Source organism: Lotus japonicus, chromosome 5 (genome assembly GCF_012489685.1).
Source record: "Lotus japonicus ecotype B-129 chromosome 5, LjGifu_v1.2".
Lineage (NCBI taxonomy): Eukaryota > Viridiplantae > Streptophyta > Magnoliopsida > Fabales > Fabaceae > Lotus > Lotus japonicus.
Genome location: NC_080045.1, coordinates 7,020,582 through 7,040,179, shown reverse-complemented (window position 1 = coordinate 7,040,179; position 19,598 = coordinate 7,020,582). Strand labels below are relative to the sequence as shown.

Below are 19,598 nucleotides of genomic sequence, written 5' to 3'. Positions count from 1 at the left end.
CTCCCAACAAATGACTTTCTCGGAGTTCGATATTGTAACTTCACTCTTACAAGAATTTAGCTTGCCTAGAGACATAAAGGTTGGGTGAGGTGAAATGTCCCTGGTTCGAACCCAAAAGAGAGATTAATTTACTAACATTTATAACAACTAACATTTGCCTATAAAAAAAAACTAAACCAACACCTTGCTGTTCATTTTTTTTTTGCTTTCAAGTAGATACTAACCTCAATTTCGTACTTACAAATATCTAAAAATATCTCTGCCGGTAATATTTGTAAAAAATTAGCATACTTAGAATGATATTATTAGGTAAATAGATGAAATTTAAATCTCAAATTCCACAAAAATCGTAGCTCACTTACAAAACTGCGGAGCAAAAGAGCTCGTAGTGTGCAACAACCATTTGGGTGGTTGATAAGCCCAACAAAATCAATAGAGAGCACTAAGCAGAAGTTGGTAAAGAGAAATAGATAATTATTTTATATAAACTTGAGTAATAAATTAAGTAATATTTTGGAAAGTAGAGAAGAAGAAAAAAAAAATAGCATAAGGGGAAAGCATAGAGAAAGTTGAAGGAAGACATTCATTGGAGGGAATGAAAGGGTGAAGAAAGAACGGTTAATTTGAAGAAACCCAAAATCTCAGAATCAATCTCGTTTATTCGAATCCAACCATCCATCCATCCATCCATAAACGTATTCAATTCATTCATGATCCCTCTCACGCTACCACCATGCCCAAAATGAAGCATCTTCTCCGAAAGCTTCACATCGGTGGTGGCGCCGCAACTGCTACTACTACTCCTACTCCTACTCCTACCACCACCACCATCACCAACCACAACGCCGCCGCATTGCCTCACTCTCCCACCACCACTCCTTCACCTCCTCTTCCTTCTTCCTCCTCCTCCGCCCTCCCCTCTCCGGACGCCGCCGGCGACTTCAATTTGTTGCAGGAAGAAGAGTTTCAGATGCAGTTGGCCCTAGCAATCAGCGCTTCGTCTTCCGATCCTAATGTTAACGCAGAATCTGCTCAGATCGATGCTGCTAAACAGATCAGCCTTGGCTACTCAGCTTCTGTCACTGACACCCAAGCCCTCGTTCAGTTTCAATCTCTTCGTTACTGGGTCTCTCTCTCTCAATCTCTCTCTCTCTCTATTATCATTTTCATAATCATCAATATTAGTATTAGAATTAGAATCTCAGTAGTATCATATTCATATATCATGTTTGTGTTTCCTTTTTAGGGTACGGTTTCAATTTTGGGCGTTTTCGATTTTGTTCTTCTCAGTGGTCAGTTAGTTCCATTAAACTTGGAATTTTAGTTATAATTTGTGCTTTCTCGCTAGAATGTGTAGCTTTTGAAATTATTAATATGTAGAATGCTGTGATTTCTAATAAAAACTAGTTATTTCTTGATTCCTCAATTAGGGCACTGGTTTGCAAAACCAGGGAGAAAACAGGAATTTCGGGTTCTTGCTATTTATGGCCCTGGTTAGCAGGAGGGAAAAGAAATTTATGTAGTTTTTGGATGTGCAATTAAGTTTGAATTCTTACTATTTTTGGACATTTGACACGGATAATGATGATTTTTTTTAATTGACACGGTAAAAAAGTGTTCATTATTTTGATATTGGAAATGTGGTTTGTAACTAGTTTGTGTTTGTATACCTACCTCTTGCAGAATTATAATGTCATTGATTATAATGAGAAAGTGATGGATGGGTTTTATGATGCGTATGGGATCACCTCGACTTTGATTGAACAAGGGAAGATGCCGTTGTTGGTGGATCTGCAAAGTACGTCTCTCTCGCGAAATCTTGAGTGTGAAGTAATTTTGGTGAATCGTTTTGTTGACAGTGAGCTGAATCAGCTTGAGATAAAAGCATGCACTTTGTTCAACGAGTGTTGTGTTTCTGAGCTAGGGCTAATTTTGAGTGGCATACTTCAGAAACTTGCTGATATTGTTGTTAATAGAATGGGAGGACCAGTTGGAAATGCTGATAAAATCACAAAAAGGTGGGCTATGAGGAGTCGTGAGTTACGAGACTCTTTAAGAACCAATGTCCTTCCCCTTGGATATCTCGATATTGGACTTTCGCGTCACCGAGCCCTACTTTTTAAGGTAAGATTTTCTAATTTTGTTAATTAAAGAGATTTGCATATAGACTTTCAAAACTTGAAAGTTGAGACAACTGCTTTTTTTGTAATTTTCAATCATCTTTTAATTTTATGTGGATTTTTTTTATTGTAGAGTTTCATGGCCGATTTTATTTGTTCTGTTTGACATGTCTTGTTATCAAAATGAACATTGCACCTGGCGTGGTTATATGTTAATGTTGGTGATACTTATCATCTGTTCAACAGCAGAGTTCACAATATATTAAACAAGCTATGTACATGCCTAAAAATGAATTTTGTTTATCTTTCTTTAGCAGAAAGCATTTACTTACATGTTAACTTGAATCTCAAAGTTGTCATGCTCACATAATTCATTTGATTTCTACCGAAGTTAATTTCATTCTTCTGGTGCTTAGGTACTTGGAGATAGGATCAATATTCCCTGCATGCTGGTAAAAGGGAGCTACTACACAGGAACTGATGATGGAGCTGTCAATTTGATTAAAGATGATGACGGAAGGTATTTAACTATCTATCTTATTTCAGAATATTTATTCCTTTTTCCCTATTGCTTTTAAGGGACTTTAACTCCGTCGATACTTTTAATTAGCCTCTTATGTAAGTGATGGAAGTTGGCATGTGTTCTGTTGAGTTAGAAACTGATAGAGATTGGTACAGAATACAGGAATTGAATACAGAATAGATTACTATTATTGAACAATAGCAATAGTACATGTGAATTTCTGACATTCGAGAGGTCAGTTCTCTCCCAAGACACAGATTCTACTCTAGAATAATTTATGTAACTGCTACATAATCTCTTATAAAGAGATTACTAACTAACTACCTTCCTCAAGGCAGTTACAAACTAAGTACAATAACTGACTAACTACAAATATTTAAAAATTAACTGGGAAATAACGGCCTGATTTTAGCCTTTATTTCTCCTGTGATAAGCTTTAATGATAGGAGGCCGAATGGCCGATTGTTGTCTCTATCAGAAACTCTATATTTTACTTAATCATCATGGTAGTCCTCACCATAGTTATCAGAATCGTATGTATCGTACGATACGAATTGTAATTTGATGCAGTTTGAAGGTTTCGCGATGCAAATGGTGAGTCGTTTTCCATCATGAATTGGCTCCGGTATCGCATGAATCGCAGTTGGTTTGCATGAATCGTGAATCCCATGTGAATCAGGCACGCAAAGGTTGCCATTTATGGGTCGGGTCACAGGACCTAGTTCCCTGTTTGAAGGTTTTTGTTTTCTTTTTTTGCATTTTTTTATAAAAGAGGTTCAGAAACTTCCGATAGTACTTCTCCCCAAGACCCAAGTCAGAATCAATACTAGACAAGTCCAAATTTGGCCCCACCCTCATCACCTTTGTCATGTGCAGCACTGCTCTTGTTTCCTCATCCTACGGTCCCCACTTTTTTTTCCCTTCTCAGTACAAGTATATAAACTTTTTTGGCAATAAATCTTTTGCTGATGACTCTATTCTCATGTGCAGCCGTTTACCTTAAATTAATCTTATGTAAATTTAATAACCTTATATTATTTATTTTACTCCTATTTACAAATAAAAAAATTAAATTATAAATTGAACTATTTACATGTTAAACATTTTTGCTCAATTAGAAAAATTATGATTATATACTACTCCCTACGCCCCTAATTATAAGATCGAGTAAACAGCGATTTTGGTCCCTGATTGTGTTCACTTATGACGGACTGGTCCTCATACTTTGGAAATGGTCGTTTTTCATCCCTGAATGTGTTGCCGTCGGTCAAGTTAGTCCTTGGTTGTGTTTTCCGTTGGTCCCTCAGACGGAAAAGTCCACATGACTTATTTTTTTTCCAAGTAAGCATCCTACGTGGCACCTTCTCTTTTTCCCTCCTAAAAAATAATGTCAATTTCATCCCTAGCTTCCTCATCATCAATTCATCATCATATTATATATCTTCTTTCTCCAGACTTCATCACCACTATCAATCTTCATCTTCTTCATCATGTTACCCATAAAAAAAAATCATCTCCCACACATTAACTAAAAACCTAACACATACACTCTTAACCCCACACACATATAACAAGATCAATAACAATTTCATATACATGGTTACCACAGGACAACATTCAGCTCCACAATCTATCTTCCCGTTTTTTTTTTAATTTATATGCATTACGCCTTTTAATGCAATATTTCAAAGCTTCCTCTCCAACAACAACAACAACAAGGATCTTAATACATCAGAAATTTTATTCACAAGTTCCTCTCCAGCAACAATAAGGGTCCTCCTTCCATTCTGTCTCCTCCTTAAAATAAATAAACCCATATAAAAAATCCACCCCCATTCTGTCTCCTCCTTCCACAAGAACCCAGATGTTCAAACCAGAACCCAAATCTTCAAACCCAGATCTTCAAAAATCAAGAAGAACCCAGATCTTTAAATCCACCCCCCATTCTCTTCCGCGGATCCGTCACACCACCACCATCCATATACCTTAGGCCTGCCGTCCTCTCCACCAATCCTCTTCACTGACCTTCAAAGCCCCAAATCACCATTGACCTTCGAAACCCAAACCCCAAACACCACTGCCACCACTTCCCCTCCTCCAATCGCACCACCATCACCCAAATCGCTCCTCGATCCGCACCACTATCACAGAGCAACAACTCCCTAAAAAAAAGCTCTGACCTTGTTTCCTGAAATTAGCCATGCCCATAACAAAAACAAAACGACCCAGATGAAGAAATTGGAAAATTTCACTCTAAAACATAGCAGAGGCACAAAATAAACCGATCTTTCACACTGATTTTTCAGAATTCTCTGAGCAGATGGAGAGAGGAAGAGAGATGAAGATGGGTTTAAATATGAAGAAGGAGGAGGAGGAGGAGGAGGAGGAGGAGGAGGACGAGGAGGGAGAGAGAGTGGAAGCGTGAGGGGCGATTTTGGTACCATGAGGGACGAGTTTGACCTGTTTTTTGGAAGGGAAAAAGAGAAGGTGCCACTTAGGATGCTTACTTGGAAAAAAAATAAGTCATTTGGCATTTTCCGTTTGAGGGACTAACGGAAAACTCAACCAAGGACGAACTTGACTGACGACAACACATTCAAGGATGAAAAACGACCATTTACAAAATACGAGGACCAGTCCGTCATAAATGAACACAATTAGGGACCAAAATGGTTGTTTACTCTTATAAGATCCTTTAGAGACATACTTGGTGTCCCTTTATATAGACCATTCACTAGATTCTAGAAATATTTATTATTCTTTTCCATGTATACCCTTGTATTTGTTACACTGTTGTAATTCCAAAGTTTTGATCACCACTCACTAATAATTAATGTTTCTCCACATTATTCAATACACTAATTAAGGCTAAATGTGAAAGATTGTATGAACTTTTTTAAAACTAATGCATTAATTAACCCTATTACATGCTTTCTTAATAACCATAATTGTTTTAAGGACCTTATAATTAGGACAGAGGGAGTACTCCCTCCGTTTCTATATATCTTGCTACTTTGATCTTTTACATGTTTCTATTTATTTGTAGCGGACTATTTAGCTCGTAATGCTTTTGATTTTGGCCATTGTGTTTGTGTTTGGGTGGAGGATGTTCCACCGGCCGTTATGGAATTTGTAAACCGTGATTTGGTGGCCTCTGTGCCTTTGGTTTAGTTTTTATAATATGAGCAGTTTCAAAAAAATATTTATTTGTCACAACAATTTCAAGAGAGCATTAATCATGTTTTACCAATTTTACCCTTAACTTAATGGTGTTAAGAACATTGAAAGGTCTGAATGAAAAAAAGATATAAAGGGTATGTTAGGAAGTTAGATAATAATTTTAATAAAACAAGAACATTAAATACTATTCCTTAATAGATGTGCCACAACCTTTAAGTGATAGTTATTAAGGAACGGAGGAAGTAGTGTCTAAGCATAGGAATTAAGAAAGTAATTAGTATTTGGCCATATTATTAATATTTTTTGGAGGGTTGAACACTTGAATTCTGTGTCGTCATTCACTATTTTTCTTTTCATTTTAATTGATGACTTGGAAACTTGGACTATTTTGAAGTTTATTATATGAAATGATACTTGATTTTTATATAAAAAGATTCAATTCAAGATTTAAAAAATAGGTTTTTCGATTCAATAAACATGGTCCTGACTCCAGAGGCAGGGCTTCCAAAAGCGACTTTATTTGACATTTTTCCTTGTCTTTCTGATGCTTAGCAAAACTCTGCCTCGCATTTGAGATGGAGAAGTTGGTTCGCCTTTATGAAGTTAACAAGTATATAACATTTTGAAATGAAGCATAGGATCTTGTGGTGAATTTGATTTTAGGCTGTGATGCGAACCTTACTACAACTAAGGCCAGGTTTGGTAAGGTATATGGCAGGAGGCCCAATGATTTGTCAACTGGCCTGTAAATGAATCCTTCTAGAAGTTAGGACCACTAGGTGAGGTGAGCCACCTGTCACCTGATGGGGACCACTCAATCATCATAGGGAATATATGTTAGTTATGGAGAGAGGAATGCTTAGGCAGAAATTGGACTAGGACTAGGAGAGCAGAGCACTCTCGAATTGCTCTTATTCCACTACTGTATTTTCTTTCTACTTGTAATTTCCCTAATTCACTGCTTCTGGTTGTTAATCCCAGAGGATTCAGTGCTCTAGTAAATTTCAGTTACTCTTCCTATTGATTTTCTCTGGTACCTAACATTGGTATCAGAGCTCCCGATCCTGAGGGAGCTTGTATGGTGGTGACGAGAGCTGCGATGGAATCCAGAGTTGATGATCTCGAGCGATCCGTTACGTCGATGAAGGAGATGGCTACGGAGCAATTTGAGGAACTCTGAAGGCTCATCATGAATCGCGAGCGGAGGCGAACTCGAGGACGTACCAACACACCCAGATCCCGGCGAGCATCGCGTGAGAGAGAACGCGAAGCCTCTTCGCATTCCGGGTCGCGAACCGGGTCGCGATTTTCTGACCACAGCAGGGAGCGATTTGATCATCCTCATTGCGTCCATTTGCGAGCAGTAACGGGAAGGAGGGTGGATATCCCGATGTTCGATGGGAGCGACGCTTATGGGTGGATCAATCGGGTAGAGCGATTCTTCCAACTCAGTCGAGTCGGAGAAGAGGAAAGGTTGGAAATGGTGATGATCGCCATGGAAGGGAAGGCTCTGGGATGGTTCCAGTGGTGGGAGGAGCAAGCTCCGGAGCGAGCTTGGGAACCTTTCAAGCACGCCTTGATTCGAAGATTTCAACCCACCTTGGTTCAGAACCCATTTGGCCCTTTGCTTAGCATTAAGCAGAAGGGTAGTGTCATGGCTTATAGAGAGAGCTTTGAAGAAGCTGCAGCTCCGATGAGAGGTGTTGATAGGGAGATTCTGAAAGGGGTGTTTCTGAATGGGTTACAAGAGGAGATTAGAGCAGAGATGAAGTTGTATCCTGCTGCTGATTTAGCTGGACTGATGGATAGGGCCTTGTTAATAGAAGAAAAGAACTCTGCTCTCAGGGGAGGAAAGACCAAGGAAGAAGACAAGAGAGGATGGGAGGATAAAGGAGGAGTTGGTGTCAAATTTTCCAGTAATGGGGAAAAACATTACAATTCTAGTTCAAGCTATGTTGGGAAGAACACTGCTGGGGAACAAGGACAGGAGGGCAAGCCCAGTCAATCCAAAGAGAGTAATGAGGGAAGTGGGAATGAAGCTAAAGTTCCTGAGAGGAAGTGGAATGGTGGGCAAAGGCTATCACAAAGTGAATTGCAAGAGCGAAGTAGGAAGGGATTGTGTTTTAAATGTGGGGAAAAATGGGGAAAGGAGCATGTGTGCACTAAGAAGCATTACCAATTCATTCTAATTGAAGGTGAGGAGGATGAGGAAGAGGAGGAAATCTTTGAAGAAGCTGAGGATGGGGAGTTTATCTTGGAGGGCAAGGTGCTACAACTGTCGCTCAACAGCAAGGAAGGGTTAACCTCTAATCAGTCTTTCAAAATCAGGGGAAGAATAGGAGGAAGGGAGGTGTTGATTTTGGTGGATTGTGGGGCTACTAGTAATTTCATTTCTCAGGAACTAGTTGCTGAATTGGGGCTGCAAGTGATTGCTACCACAGAATATGTTGTAGAGGTGGGAAATGGAGCCAAGGAGAGAAATTCAGGGGTCTGTAAGAATCTCAAAATAGAAGCACAAGGGATCCCTATTGTTCAACATTTTTTCCTACTGAGTCTTGGAGGTACTGAACTGGTTCTGGGTATGGATTGGCTAGCAAGTTTAGGCAACATTAAGGCCAATTTCAAGAACCTTACTCTTCAATGGGAGGTGCATGGTAGGAAGATGAGGCTGCAAGGAGACCACTCCAAGAGAGAAAACAAGCAATCCATGAGGAGTAGCAAGAAGCTTCAGAGGGGGGCAACAAAAGAGGAATTCCTTGTTTATGATAGTATGTGTGCAGCCACCAAAAAGGAAGAGATGATTCCTCAGCAACTTAAGGAAGTGTTAGTAGAATTCCCTGAGGTTTTCAAGACTCCAGAAGGTTTACCTCCTAAGAGGAAATGTGACCATGTCATCAGGTTGAAAGAAGGAGCAGCCATTCCACATAGCAGGCCCTATAGATATCCATTCTATCAAAAGAATGAGATTGAAAGGCAGGTCAAGGAGATGCTGAATTCTGGAATAATCAGAGATAGCACAAGTCCATTCAGCAGTCCAGCAATCTTGGTTAAGAAGAAAGATGGGGCATGGAGATTATGTGTTGACTATAGAGCTCTTAACAAGGTTACTGTGCCTGACAAGTTTCCAATTCCCATAATTGATGAACTGCTAGATGAAATTGGGGCAGCAGTGATTTTCTCCAAGCTGGATTTGAAATCTGGTTATCATCAGATCAGAATGAATGAGGAAGACATTCCAAAAACTGCATTCAGGACTCATGAAGGCCATTATGAATATCTTGTGATGCCCTTTGGGTTATCCAATGCCCCCTCTACCTTCCAAGCCTTGATGAACCAAGTTTTGAGACCTTATTTAAGGAAATTTGTGCTAGTCTTCTTTGATGATATTCTCATCTACAGTGCGAGTGAAAAGGAGCATTTTGATCATGTGAGGGAAGTCTTACACGCACTTCAAGTCAATTCCTTGGTGGTAAACCAAAAGAAGTGTTCTTTTGGACAAGAAGAGATAACTTACTTGGGGCATGTGATTTCCCAGAAAGGTGTTGCGGCTGACCCTGACAAAATCAAAGATATGCTGAATTGGCCTGCTCCCAAGGAAGTAAAGGCTTTGAGAGGGTTTCTGGGTTTAACAGGGTATTATAGGAGGTTTGTGAGAAATTACAGCAAGCTTGCATACCCTCTAAATCAGTTATTGAAGAAGAACAACTTCATTTGGAGCAATGAAGCCAATCTGGCTTTTGAAAAACTGAAGGAAATTATGACAACTGTACCTGTATTGGCAGTACCTAACTTCAACAACTCTTTCATTCTGGAAACAGATGCCTCTGGCAAGGGGTTGGGAGCAGTACTCATGCAAGAGGGGAGGCCCATTGCCTTCATGAGTAAGACACTTTCAGCTAGAGCTCAAGCTAAGTCTGTCTATGAGAGGGAATTGATGGCTGTGGTCTTAGCAGTACAGAAGTGGAGGCATTATTTGTTAGGACATCACTTTGTCATCCATACAGATCAGAAAAGCCTAAGATTCCTTGCAGAGCAAAGGGTAATGGGGGAAGAGCAGCAAAGGTGGATGTCAAAATTAATGGGGTTTGACTTTGAAATCAAGTACAAACCTGGGGTTGAAAATAGAGCAGCTGATGCTCTATCCAGAAAGATGCAATTTACAGCTATTTCTTCTGTCCAATGTGAAGAATGGCAAGATCTAGAAGCTGAGTTGTTGGCTGTTGACAAGTATAGGGAGATTATGCAGGAGATAGCAACTCAAGGTCATTATCCTATGGGGTATCAAATGAAGAAGGGGAAGCTGATGTATAAGGACAGAATTGTGATCCCCAAAGGTTTCAATCATCCTTAAGGAGTTCCATGAATCTGTCCTAGGTGGCCATGCTGGAATTTTTAGGACATACAAATCTGCACTTTTCTATTGGGAAGGGATGAAATTAGACATTCAGGAATTTGTGCAAAAGTGTGAGGTGTGTCAAAGAAACAAATATGAAGCTCTCAACCCTGCAGGATTCCTTCAACCTCTGCCAATACCATCTCAGGTATGGTCTGATATATCCATGGATTTTATAGGGGGTCTTCCTAAGGCTATGGGGAAAGACACCATTTTGGTGGTAGTAGATAGGTTCACCAAGTATGCACACTTTATTGCCCTCACTCACCCCTATACTGCCAAGGAAGTGGCTGAGGTATTCACCAAGGAGGTGGTGAAACTGCATGGTTTTCCAGCTACTATAGTATCTGATAGAGACAGGGTCTTTTTGAGTCACTTTTGGTCTGAATTGTTCAAATTGGCTGGTACTAAGCTGAAATTCAGTTCTGCATACCATCCCCAAACTGATGGGCAGACTGAATTTGTTAATAGGTGTGTGGAAACCTACTTGAGATGCATGACAGGAACTAAACCAAGACAATGGCCTAAGTGGTTGAATTGGGCAGAATACTGGTACAACACAAATTACCATTCTGCAATCAAGACAACACCCTTCAAGGCTTTATATGGCAGGGATCCCCCAACTATTGTTAGAGGGGATATGGCTCGAACTCCAGTGGATGAAGTTAGTAGGATGACCACTGAAAGAAACCTGATATTGGATGAACTCAAGGGGAACTTGGAGAGAGCACAGAACAGGATGAAGCAACAAGCCAATAAACATAGAAGAGATGTGCAGTATGAGGTTGGAGACATTGTATACCTCAAAATTCAACCCTACAAACTGAGGAGCTTGGCTAAGAGGACAAATCAGAAACTGAGTCCTAGATATTATGGGCCTTACCCTATTGTAGAGAAGATTAACCCTGCTGCATACAAGTTGAAGCTTCCTGAGGGGAGCCAAGTTCATCCTGTTTTTCACATATCTCTCTTGAAGAAGGCAATGAGTGGAGCAGTGATTAGCCAACCTCTTCCTAAGGTTTTGGCTGAGGACTGGGAATTGAAAGTGGAGCCTGAGACAATTGAGAACTTCAGAGAAACAGCAGATGGGAGCACTGAGGTATTAGTGAAATGGAAGGAGCTGCCAGAGTTCGAAAATTCTTGGGAAGAGCTCACCGCTTTGAAGGAGCAATTTCCAGACTTTCACCTTGGGGACAAGGTGAGTTTTCAAGGGGGGAGAGATGATGCGAACCTTACTACAACTAAGGCCAGGTTTGGTAAGGTATATGGCAGGAGGCCCAATGATTAGTCAACTGGCCTGTAAATGAATCCTTCTAGAAGTTAGGACCACTAGGTGAGGTGAGTCACCTGTCACCTGATGGGGACCACTCAATCATCATAGGGAATATATGTTAGTTATGGAGAGAGGAATGCTTAGGCAGAAATTGGACTAGGGCTAGGAGAGCAGAGCACTCTCGAATTGCTCTTATTCCACTACTGTATTTTCTTTCTTCTACTTGTAATTTCCCTAATTCACTGCTTCTGGTTGCTAATCCCAGAGGATTCAGTGCTCTAGTAAATTTCAGTTACTCTTCCTATTGATTTTCTCTGGTACCTAACAGGCTGTAAGGGAACCAATCATTTGAGTTATTTATTTCAATGCAGCCTCGTGGATAGATCTTTGGATTACATTAATTTCAATTTACTTATCTTGAAACTCTTTTGACTTTTAGCTGCGCTATTTGAACACTATTCTTTCCAAGAAATTGGACCACAAACAGTTTTTCACATATCATTTAGCATATAGCTCATATCATATTTGGCACATGACCTATTGATAAAACAAACAGTGGTGGTCTTGTCTTATGATGGAACAAATTTGAGTTCTGTTATTGATTTGTTGTACTGATGCAGTGAATACATCATTGATTTGATGGGGGCTCCTGGCACTCTTATTCCTGCTGAGATTCCCAGCAGTCAGCTCCAAAACTGTGGTTTTGCTGTTAGGGGTTGTGCAGAGATTGTAGGACTACCTAACAGTACAAATGTGATGCTTGATGCTGTAGCTGGTGTGCCTGTAGTCTTGTCTGATCATGGTAGAATGCCAACCGTGGGGAGGTTCCAGACAGAATTATTGGATATGGGTTACCAAACAAAACCAGATGAAGTAAATCATTCTAAAGTAAATGAAAAAGGGATATTTGAACATACAAAAGCATATGAATGTTCACATACAGAATCATCACATGCAGAAAACATGCATGTAAAAAATGTCTCCAATTATGTTCGCAGTGCAGCACAGAACCCAGAATTTGGCCCAGAACTGCACCGTATTCTATTTGAGAGTGGTGCATCCCCTCCGCCTGATCTTTTTTCAGATATAAATCCTCGAGATTGGGGTCGAGAGGCTGTTCAATCTGACCCAAATAGGCTGTTATTAAGCTATGAAAAGTCTCTCATAAACTCTCAAGGTGTAGGCTCTGCCAGAGATACTTGGTCATGTCAATCTGCTGACCGCTTAGCTGGAAAACAAAAACAATTGCATACAGATGCCATTGAATGTTCTGATTCTTCACAGGGTGATAATACGAGCAATGGGATTTTGACAGTTTCTGATAGAGATAATGGTTTGGAGCAGTCTAATCCATTAACTGTTGATTGCGATTCTATCAATACACGTCAGACATGTAAAGAGAAGTGTGTTGAGTCTTCCTTGCCCAATGCAGTTCTTTCTTGCAAAAGGCACAATGGTGTTGACTGTTATCATGACGATGATGAAAACGGTCTTAGAAATAAGGTTGGAGCTTCTTTCAAAAACAGTGCGTTGGGGAAAGATTCAGCCATTCAAATAAATGAGATGGTCAATGGGGATTGTACCCTACATGATGATCAAAGCAAGAAAATTAGCTCAGTGCTTGGTGAAGGCACAGATTGGGAAATTCAATGGGAGGAGCTTCGTATTGGTGAGCGTATTGGTATTGGTAAGTTTGTCCCCAGACTTTAAATGTGTTCTTTTAGATTTGAAGTTATTTAAATGCACACAGGTTTTTTGTATATAAGTATCTTTTGATAGGATAATTGGCTAATAGCTCTGTGTTACTTCAAGCAGAATTGGAATTTTTTATGTTGCTATTTGAGATATTAGATTTCATTAATGGATTTATAGTAAAGCTTGGTTGGAAATATGCTATGTCTATGTGTAAGATGTAGTCCTGGAACTCTAACCTCGTACAACTGTCCTTGTAGGTTCTTATGGTGAAGTTTACCGGGCTGATTGCCATGGCACCGTAAGTGTACTCATACTTTTTGTTTTTGCTCGGTACATCAACAGTTTCATGTCTTAACAACAATACCTAGATGACTTAATTATTCTAGGATTTTTAAATGCATATTACTATTTTTAATTATTTTTTCCCAATCTGTCGCATATCTTGTTTCATTTCGTATTATGATTGAAGTCACATATAGTCATATATATTAACTTACATTTTATTCTATTTCTCACCATTGCGTCTTTTGCATGGGTAATTCCATGAGTAAACAAAGAATCCATAAACCATAATGCCCATAGAATGCCTACTTCTGCAGAAATTTGTAATACCATTACCATGCTTTCGACAACGCACACATTATGATATTTTTGTGCTTGAGTAGTTTGTTTGCTCATAAAAGCAATTAACGAAGTTTAAAAATGAAATAGTATTTTATGACGTGAAATTCCTTGTTTAAGCTACTGGTAAATGATCAATTCTTTTCTGTTAGCCATTATTGAAATCAAGATCTATCAATATTCTGATCTTGCAGGGGGATGGGGTTGGGGTAAGAGAGGGTCTAGCATTCCTCTGATTTGAGATAAATTAGCATAGTGCAGGTCTTTGAACCTGCACCTTCTTTTTATGGTTGGCTGTCTTTAGATATTTTAATGATGTCTTTCATTAGATGGTGGACACTTGTAGCTATCTTATTTCTTCTTGCTTCTGTCTATGTCATCTTAATTTTTTATTGGATGTTGTTGCTTGCTCGTTTCCATAGGAAGATCTTGTGTTTGAGACTGGCTTCAATTGTGAATGTACTTATTAGTATTTTTGTGCACTGATTTTGGTAATTTATATGAATGTGTTGGCATGATAGGAAGTTGCTGTAAAGAAGTTTCTGGACCAAGATTTCTCTGGTGATGCACTAGCTCAGTTCAAATCTGAAGTGAGCAACTGTCTCTATATGCACATGTTTAATGCATTCATATGCACATATAGGATTCATGCCCATATATTGCCTTTTGCAGATTGAGATCATGTTAAGGCTGCGGCATCCTAATGTAGTGCTCTTCATGGGAGCAATTACTCGTCCCCCGCATTTCTCTATCTTGACAGAATTTCTTCCAGGGTTAGTTTTTGTTTTATGAATTAAGTAACATATAGACTTTCCCTGAATAGAGTCATTGTTTGTGCTGATATAATGTATTTTGTTTTCCAACATGAAACTTTGGCCCTCACCAAACCAGTTGATTAATTGGTTTCTCTATATTATTGTTTTGCCCATTAAAGTATATCTGTCACCTGGATGCAGAGGCAGCTTATATAGGCTCTTGCATCGTCCCAATCTTGTACTTGATGAGAAGAGACGGTTGCGTATGGCTCTTGATGTGGTATGAGTTGAAAATACTTGTCCTCCTTTTTATGTTGGTAGAATAAGAATTTATTATAAACAAGAGAAGAAAAAATACAACTAGGATGGGAATAAAATATTCTCCAGAACAGAAAATCAAGATACAAAAATAAAATGTATTAAGTATCAAGAATATAGAAAGGCTTTCCAATCTCTTTGCATGTCTATGTTAGCATCCCCCTTGAAATAGCCACAAGCTGAATTCTTAATGAGCCTAAGTAAGCTTAGGGACTTCCTTAAATATGTGAGCATTTCTCGCTGACCAAATAACTATATAAGCAACATATTGCCACATTATCTTAGCCTCCTTATTCTTGTGAAACCTTTTATATTGAACCTTGAAACAGAGGTCTAAAGTTGAGGGTCACGCCATTTTCACCTTGAACACCCAAAAACGATCCTAATTTGTAACTTTATATGTTATTTCTCTCTTTCCTTTATTTAACGTAAATTTACTGTACTCTTATCAGGCTAAGGGAATGAATTACTTGCACACCAGCCATCCTCCCATTGTTCATCGAGATTTAAAGTCTCCAAATCTTCTTGTTGACAAGCATTGGGTTGTAAAGGTATTCAACTTGAATTCTTTGTCTGAGGAGTTTGCATCACAAAACTGAAAATGAGAGGAATATTGATTGATTGCTAGAAGAAATAAATTAATTATTAAGAGTGAAAATCTACAGTTGTACCTTGCTTGTAAAGGAGTCAACTGAAGGAAAGAAAGGTGGAGTGGATGTATTTTCTCCATCATTAACAACTTTCTGCGGACAAATGTGAAAATCGAAGAAACATCAATCAAATATAGGTCCAGTAAATTGGTGATAGAATTTTACTAACAAACTTGTTGATTATTTATTTTTATTTGTAACTTTAATAAATACTTGTGCGCACGCACTCACGTACACATAACCAACTTCTGAAATGTAGTTTTTAAAGAGTAGTAACAATTGAAGTATTTTTGAATGCTTTCATCATATAACTGAATAGTTTATAAGAACGGATGTTTAGTTGATCATCTGATATTTCTCTTATATATGTTCCCATAACAAGATTTGTATCATATAAACATGCAACTACTAACTAATCTTTATAACTGTTGAATTAATTATTCTCCTAAAATTTATGACAGTTGTCTTAGCTAAGTTTGAATCATGTAAAATGTTTCAACTAGTGTGTAACATGGCATTAGATTGGTGGCCTACTTTGAAGGTTAGCATTTTAATATCGATAGCTAAAATGACATGACAAGTACATAATCGTGTTCACTGTCTGCTAACATTGCGACAAAGTGACTCTCTTAAGTTGTCGGTCTGTCAAATCTTTATAGATTGCCATTTGCCAGTAAATAATTTATTTCCACTTTTAACTCTTTTAAGTGATAGACATAAAACTTCTGTAGATTGATTATTTTCACCTTACAACTATTGAAGATTGATGAAAAATAATGCTTTTTCATCTTTGCATTGTCATGCCTTCACAGTTTTCTGACATTACTAAAAAGCTTTTTCCTATGATTTGTGTACTAATAAAAATAGATCTATTATTTATTTCATCATCATCTTCATTATTATTATTATTATTAATATTATTTTCATTGCCATTATTATCATTCTTGTTATTTTTAATCCCTCATTTGCCTTTTAACAGGTCTGTGATTTTGGTCTGTCAAGTTTGAAGCACCATACATTTTTGTCATCCAAGTCTTGTGCTGGAACGGTAATTCTTCATAGATGAAGACTTTCGAAAATTCAGCGACTGTGCATTAATTCATTCATCATTGAGATAAATTACAATTATTGTTGGTGCTTTTTTAGGATATATAGTTTTTATGAAAAAAAACCTAAGTATATATTTTGCCTGCAGCCTGAGTGGATGGCACCAGAAATCTTAAGAAATGAACCAGCCAATGAGAAGTAAGTTAATTCTTCATGTGTCTGCTTCATGAAAATACGGGTTAAAATGTTTAGGATATAATAATTAATAGTTAAAGGTCGCATGCAGGTGTGATGTGTATAGTTTTGGTGTGATCTTGTGGGAGTTGATTACCACAAAAATCCCGTGGAAAGGTTTGAACCCAATGCAGGTTGTTGGAGCTGTTGGATTCCAAAATAAACGGCTTGAAATTCCAGAAGATGTGGATCCAGTAGTAGCACAGATAATACGTGATTGCTGGCAGACGTAAGCTCTAACTCTCTACTTATGTTTTCTTATATTGTACTTAAGCATCTAGAACTATGAATGTTGAAGGAAGATCTAAAAACATAGTAACCGTGGTTGACATCCTTTCACGACATTAGAATGTTGGCCCGGAGATTCACAGTTCTGGTACTTGAAAGATTGATGTTGGAAAATTAAGAGCTAATTCCCACCAATGTAATTATTGTTAGAACTATAATCATTCATGTTCCCGTTACCCCATAGCTTAAGCTTTTGGGATAATTGGTTCATGACATGGTATCAGAGTCTCTAACTAAGTGATTTAGAGTTTGATCCTTGCTGCCCCAATTCCTCTAATGAAAGTTGAATTCTGCACATGCTAAGTGGGTCTATGTATTGTTCACGCTTCAAGCCCAAGTGTGATATTGTGTGAGGGGGCGTGTTAGAAATATGATCATTTACGTGTTATTTATCCAATTGCTTAAGCTTTTGGGATAATTGATTCATGAATCAAAGTTTTGCTTCGTTGCAGTTCTTATAAAGTTATGATTTTGATAATAGTTTAATAATGACAATGTGCCATGCTTCAGGATAGACCATGGAAATATGGGTCAATATTAGTTGTAAGGGTGGAAATTGGCTAGACCAAACTAGGCTTTGTGTAAGGACTGACCTACTAAAAATATTTAAGCCCCAAACTTGGCCTTACCTGTCATAAGCTTCTTTTAGGCCTGGCCAGATTTTCTTGAATGTTTGTTCTGGCCTTATATTGTATTTACAACCCTATTTCATAAGAAGACCTTTAAGTGCATGTTTGTTTTGGCGTTGGAGCCAATGCCAACTTGATTTCACGTATCTCAAGGCACCAACGGAGAAGCAAGAATTTGCCACGTTGAGTTAAACATGGATCGGAGAAGCATGATTTTGACATGTTGGCTTCAAAGTGGATCCATGTTGAGTTCAAGGACAATCCAAACGCACATAAGTATGCCAACAAATCTAGTCAATCATCAAATAGGCCAACAAGCTTATACATATTTCTAAAATAAACCTATTTATAAACCTATGAAGCTCATAATTTAGGTAAGAATGGGAACATGTTGGGTTGTGTTGCGCTTCCTCAGGCTTGAAAGCTTATTTAAAATCTTATTTCATAGTAGTAGCCTAGTTGGTACTTTAATAAGTCAAGTTTTAAGTCTATTTCAAAATAGACTTATATGCTTGAATCATTACAAAGACCAATCTATTTAAATCTATAAAATAAGTCAATAAGTACACAATTCAAGATATTATAATAAAAAAAACTTTTGTAACAATAATAGCAATAATAATATATTTTTATATTAGTTATATTTACTTCAATAGGCTGGCCTTATATTAGACTTAACAAGACTTTCTGACCAGCCCACACCTAAACCTTTTAAACTAAATAGACTTTTAAAAAAGCATTGGCTAATTATTCAATAATTTGGTCTGGCCTGATCTGGGCCTGTGCAGCCTATATAACTCATAGGTCCCTACGAGCGACTTGTCCAATTCAACCCCTAGTTAGTACATACTAAAAATCTTATTGAGTGAAAGTGTTTGATGTTCCGAAGAATAGAATTAGAAGATAAGCATAAGAATACAAATTGGGGGAAATTGCACGGACTAAAAACGTTTTAGAAAAGCATAATTAATACCACTAGTTTGTTCTATTTGATTGATTTTAGTTGTGTTGATTTTGATGCAGGGAGCCACACTTGCGGCCATCATTCTCACAGCTGATGTCTCGTCTTTACCGTCTTGTACAACAGGGCGTCCGCAAAACGGGCTCGACACATTAAATGAAGTTGTGCATAGATTATTGTAATAATACTAAAGTTGTCCCTTGGTTCAAAGAACCAGAGCAGCCTGTTAGTTTTTCATGTTGACATATGAAGAGATTGCTGAACTAGGAAGTTTCGGTTCACCTAAGTTAGTAGTGGATAGAACCTGTTCAAAGAATAGGGCACCCCACCAATATGTGCATAAGTGCAGTGGAGGCTTAGTTAGTAGGTACTATTGAAGAATCCCCAAGGGGAAGCAAAGAAAGAAAAAAGAAAAAAGGTACAAAATTATTCTTTGTCTGTAGAGGTCGTCTTTGGAATTGTAAACATGCGATCTCTCAGGTTATTGTGGAAAATGTAAAAAGAAATACAGAAACAGAAACCCGAAAAAAAAAAAGGAAAAGCCATTTATGTATCTCCCATTACTCAGCTTGAGTTTTTCTCAAGTATCATTCCTTGTTAATTGTTGTGATCATTCTCTAAAGAGCTAGTTTGATTATTTGCACGGATTGAAACATCCTGATTGCCAAATCCTTAATGAGAATGTATTAGTAGTGTAGTTTTAACGTTTCAAAAGTAGTCGTAACTGTGTTATTTGGGTATATTATGAAGTCTATTATATTACATAGGCAACCAACATCACTGACACAATAAATTTCAACTAGTTTAAGTTTATTTGATTAGCTTAAAACCTCCTTTAGAATGTTTGATAAAAGAACTCATTTCAGTTGCTTATAGCTTTTTTAATAAGCTACTTGAACTAGCTACTCAAG

At 38.1% G+C, this 19,598-nt stretch overlaps 1 protein-coding gene across 1 annotated transcript; it reads left to right on the top strand.

Annotated features, from left to right (window-relative positions):
• The first annotated feature begins 540 nt into the window (after positions 1-540).
• Positions 541-19,340, top strand: LOC130716673 (serine/threonine-protein kinase EDR1). The gene is made up of 13 exons (XM_057566674.1): positions 541-1,126; positions 1,684-2,124; positions 2,537-2,640; positions 12,110-13,176; positions 13,442-13,482; positions 14,327-14,395; positions 14,478-14,578; positions 14,762-14,840; positions 15,331-15,429; positions 16,508-16,576; positions 16,724-16,773; positions 16,862-17,038; positions 18,750-19,340. The coding sequence occupies exons 1-13, from the start codon at positions 734-736 to the stop codon at positions 18,841-18,843; spliced, it is 2,784 nt and encodes a 927-aa protein (XP_057422657.1). The 5' UTR covers positions 541-733; the 3' UTR covers positions 18,844-19,340.
• Positions 19,341-19,598: the final 258 nt, after the last annotated feature.